This window comes from Pinus tabuliformis, chromosome X (assembly GCF_031772625.1).
Source record: "Pinus tabuliformis cultivar Carrire ecotype Pingquan chromosome X, CPIR1, whole genome shotgun sequence".
NCBI classification, from domain to species: Eukaryota; Viridiplantae; Streptophyta; class Pinopsida; order Pinales; family Pinaceae; genus Pinus; species Pinus tabuliformis.
The window spans coordinates 1327662093-1327667142 of NC_142308.1; the positions used below are offsets into that span (position 1 = coordinate 1327662093).

The window sequence follows — 5050 nt, forward strand, 5'->3', positions numbered from 1 at the left end:
CAAAACAATTTTTTGTTAGCTTACAAACATGCCAAAAAAAAAACTATATATATCTATATATATATATATATATATATTTCCTCTGGAAAAATCCATAAATATTGCATTAATAAGCAAAAAATTTACATGAGAGTGTCTGTTTTTACAAGTATTAACAGTTGAGCTGTTATATTGCATTACCGCGCAGGGTATGCGGACTGTTCTATTACAGTATCCTGTTCTTCATTTTCAAAATATCAAAAAATTCAGTATGAGTCTATGTAAGTGCTGCTGTTAAATAAAAGCGGTTCCTATTGTGCTACTTGCTGACCCAAGGTTGGATATCCCGGGTCTATATATGGTCGGTGGAAAAATTTTTGTTCCTGCTGATCTTTAACCTCTGTAATCTCCCAAATGCCTTTGTCCATCAGCGCTGCCTCCTTGGATAATTTGTCGGCACCCTTGTTGTGTTCCCTGTAGATGTGAGAGATAGTAATATTGTTAAAAGCAGATTTGAATGTCAGTGCTTCATGTAATATAATGCTGAGTGAGTGCATGTGACAAGTAGCTGTGCCATTTATCCAGTTAATGATGATCTGAGAATCCCCAAATATATTGATGCTAGTGCAATGATGCCTCAAGGCGAAGTGAAGTAAGTGGCGGATAGTGATGAGTTCTGCAAAGTTATTGGTTCCAGCTCCCAGTCCAGCCTTAATTCTGAAGTGATGATTCTCTGATATATGTAGGATGATGCCACCACCACATCTTTGCAGGTTTGCCGCCCCATCGAAATATGCCCAAGGCGTGCTTGGGTCAATGGGAGGGGGCAGGGCAGGTTGTCGAGTTGAGGGAGGGGGTGGGTCGGGTAGTTCCCTCAGGGCAGCTACAATACTAGCCTCTAGCAGTGGCCAGTGAATTGGCTTGTTTTCGAATATCGCACTGTTTCTTGTTTTCCAAATGGCCCAGTTTACAATGATGGGGAGATTGATAGATTTTGAACTTCTGTTATTCTTTTCCCAATCAGTCCATGCGCTTATGATATCAGTACCAGCCCAATCGCCCGCGAAGTTTATGAAAGGCTTGAGGTTTTTCCACAGGTTCAATGTCGAACGACATTTTAGGAATAAGTGGTTTGTAGATTCTGAGTCCGCCTTACATAGTACGCACCACGTGGGGCCATGCAGGGTTCTTTTCATAAGCTGGCCTCCGGTGGGAATTTTATTCCGCAGAATGCACCAATTGAAGAGCTTTGATCTTGGGGAAGCGGTTTGTTTCCAAATACTCTGCCACCAACTAGCAATTGCCTCAGGTTTTTTATGAGCAATGAGCTGTATGTAACCATCCTTGGGTGTGTATACCCCGTGTTCTGCCTGGTTCCATACAAGTTCATCCGGGCCCTCTGTGATTCTAATGTGAGATTCTGTTAAGGCTTCTCTGTATTCTTCCCATGCTGTATGCCATCTTCCAGGGAGGTTTAGTTGGTGCGCTGATTTCCAAGCTTGGTGGAAGATATCCGAATGGTCATGGTCCGCAATCTGTGAGATTACCTTTATGTTCCGTGCTGTGAGGTGTGCAACCAGGTCTTGAGGTAGTGAATGCCTTCCCCCACTCCCCGTCCAGGGGTCAAGACCTATCCTTGCACTGTTCCCTTCTCTGATACGCCAGACCAGGTTGTCTCTAATGAGAGGCAGTGAATGTAAGAGGGCCTTCCATATCGAAGATATGCCAGTTTTGTTCCACTCAGGGAGCCTTACCCAGTCATAGATGCTGAGTGGCCATATGTATTTGTGGAATGTAATGCTGGTCCATAAACTTTGGGTCGTCAGTAGGGCCCAACCCATTTTTCCTGCTAGTGCTTTTGCGAAGATAGGGAGCTCCTTCAACCCCCAACCTCCCCATTTCTTGGGTATGGCAATCTTGTTCCAGCCAATCCAGGCAAAGATGCGCTTGTCTTGGTTGCCAGCCCATAAGTATCTATTGCAGAGCTGTTGTAGTTTAGCCAATATGTTCCGGGGTATCCAAGCTAATGCCATCCATAATACTGGGGTAGCTTCAAGTACAGATTTTATCAGGGTTAGTCTCCCAGCCCTGGAGAGATATCTGTGACTCCAGCATGTTAATCTTTTTTCTATCTTTGATACTAGCCATACCCAATCAGCTATCTTTTGACATGTTGGCTTTAGCCAATATCCTAGATATTTTAGGCCTCTGTCCAGTGGCTGGGTGGTATAAGGAAAAGCCTGTCTGGCCACGAGCACTTCATTTGCTGTGGTACCCACCGCGGTGATAGTGGACTTTGATCTGTTCACTTCCATGCCCGTCGCTTTTGAGAAGAGATCAAGGATACGAGTGAAAGAAGTTGAGTCCTATACGCTGCCATCCAATAGAATTAAGACATCATCTACAAATAGAAGGTGAGTGAGGAAACATACTTCCGTGATTTTGAGGCCTCTGATAGTCCCCTCCCTTTTTGCAGAGATGATAAGCCTACTTAGAGCTTCTATGACCAAAAGAAAGAGTAGTGGCGAGAGGGGGCAGCCCTGTCTCAGCCCTCTTTCGGAGTGAAAGAAGTGTGAGGCTGATCCATTGATCAAGATACTGAAGGTGGGGGAGGTGATGCACGCCATGATCCAGTTGATTAAGGTAGGGGGGAAACCGATGTGAATAAGGATCATTTTTATATATAGCCAGCTTACTCGGTCAAATGCCTTGGATAGATCTATCTTCAGCAGGATACACTTGAGATGTTTAGTCCAAATGGAGTGTATCGCCTCTTGTGCCGAGCCAATGGCTTCATGGATCTGCCTGTTTTGCAGAAATGCAAATTGTTGAGGGGAGATGTGTCTGGAAAGAATGGGCTTGATCCTATTGGCAATGATCTTAGAGATGATCTTATAGAGGACATTGCAGAGGGATATGGGGCGAAAGTCATCAAATGAGGATGGGTTATTCGATTTAGGGATGAGGGCAATGAAAGTGGAATTAATAGCATTGTAGAGACTGCCCGAGGTCCTGCTTTCCTCAACAACCTTTAGGATATCTCCTCCCAGCAGATCAAAGAAGGCAATGTAGAACTCTATAGTCCAGCCATCCGGCCCAGGGCTTTTTTCCTTTTGAAACCATTTGATAGTACTTTCCAGTTCTGCCATAGTGACGGGGGCTTCAAGGTCTTCAGATTCCTCCTCCTCTACAAATCTGGGGAAGTGTGTGGCCACATTGATGATTTCTGCCAGATTTGTACCTGCATTGTTCTTGTATAGGTCTCTGAAGTGAGAGGTGCCCAGATTTGAGAGCTTGTTAAAGGAGTCTGCCAGACCCCCCTCGGGGAGAGGGAGGTTCCATATGGTATTTGCCACTTTCCTTCCTTTGGCAAAATTGTGGAAGAATCTGGTATTCTCATCTCCGGCTTTAAGCCAAGTAGCTCTACTACGGAGCCTGATAGATTCCTCCCTACCCTTTATTATGTTATTCTTCTGATTTTCCAGCTCCACGAGGCGGGCCTTGTCATCCTGTGTTGTGAACCCCAAGTTTCTCTCGTCCAGAAGAGCTTTCAGGTCTTCTTCTACCTTGATGAGCTGCTCATCTTCTCGATTCTTCTTCTCCCTGGCCCAATTGATCACTATATGCTTGAGCTCTGTCAGGTTTTTAACAAATCCCCTTGCCATCGAGGATTCTCGATCAATGGGGTGAGCTCTCCAGTATGCTGTAATCAAATTAGAGAAGCTAGGGTCTTATAGCCACAGATGATTGAACTTGTAAGGTGCTTTTGGTTTCAGATGCGGACCCAGGATTTCCATAGCAATTGGGGAGTGGTCTGAGATACCTCCATTGCTTACCCACTGTTTGTATGAGTGCAGTCGATGAATCAGAGGGCCTTTCATTAGGAATCTATCCAATCTTCGGGCCAGGGCAGCCGATCCTATCCTTCTGTTTCTCCATGTAGGATGAGGCTTCTGCAGTGGGATATCAATGAGGTCATGCTGCTCCAATAACCGTCTCATGAAATCTGTGAGGGGATCTATCTGGGCCGATGATCCCCATGACTCACTGAATCCCAGGGAGAAGTTCAGGTCTCCTCCTATGATAATGTGATCAAGTGATAATAGATTACAGCTGAGGAGTTGTCTCCAATAATTTTCCCTCTGTTGGCAAGGCCCATATATGTTGACAATGCGAAGGGAGAGGCCGGGTTCGATAGAGAATATATCAGCTCCTAGGAATCCATGACCTCCCCAAGAGGAGTCAAGTCTGATAGAACGGGGATTGTATCCGAACGCCAGGCCACCCGATCTGCCCATGGCATCCGAAGCTATGAAGTTCCATCGGGCTCCTACTGTGGCTAGGGCTCGTGTAGTAGACTCTGCAGATCCAAGGGTCTCTTGTAGGAGAATGATATCGGGAAGTTTGACCTCAAAAAGTCGTTTGAGGGCTAGCTTTTTTGGGGAGCTAGCCAGGCCCCTACAGTTGAAGGAGATGCACTTCATGGGGGGCCGATCTTCAGGGTTTTGTTGCTCTAAGGACCCCGTCGATGGTGGCTTGACGCCCAGCTGCTACTTCCGCGCCCGCGTGCCTAATGGCTTTATTGAGATATGATTTGCGACCCCGGGTAGTAAGGAACCCAGGGCCTAGAGGGACAATACCCAGCCCGGAAAGGGTCTCAGAGACCTCCAGATGTGAAGAGCGAGGGCGAAGGGAGTATGGGTAGGATGGGGTCGAACGGGATGATGATGGCGAGGGGGGCGGAGATGAAAAGGGCAGAGTGGTCGGAGTAGTGGATGACGACGGAGGGGGAGGGGGGATAACACATTGAACCATGGAGCATGCAGTTGAATTTTCAAGTGCAAATGAGATATCAGATGAGTTAGAGAGAGGGATAGGAGGGATACCCGACACTTGCGCGGCCGCTGCTGCTGCCCGAGCCCTGGTCAGCGGGGGCGAAGGCGGGGCTATCTTTCGCTTGTCCAATTTAGCAGGTTCGCCTTGGGGTCCCGCGCTGCTTTGAGGCGAACGAGATATAGATGGGGGGGTTCCGCTGGTGACCGCAGGTGCCGGTTTTGGAGATCCTTCCTGA

General features: G+C 47.0%; 1 protein-coding gene across 1 annotated transcript; it reads right to left on the reverse strand.

Moving 5' to 3' along the window:
* Positions 1-290: 290 nt before the first annotated feature.
* Positions 291-4277, reverse strand: LOC149144986 (uncharacterized). The gene is made up of 3 exons (XM_089452326.1): positions 3803-4277; positions 2676-3682; positions 291-2345 (listed from the first exon to the last, which is right to left on the reverse strand). The coding sequence occupies exons 1-3, from the start codon at positions 4275-4277 to the stop codon at positions 291-293; spliced, it is 3537 nt and encodes a 1178-aa protein (XP_089308452.1).
* Positions 4278-5050: the final 773 nt, after the last annotated feature.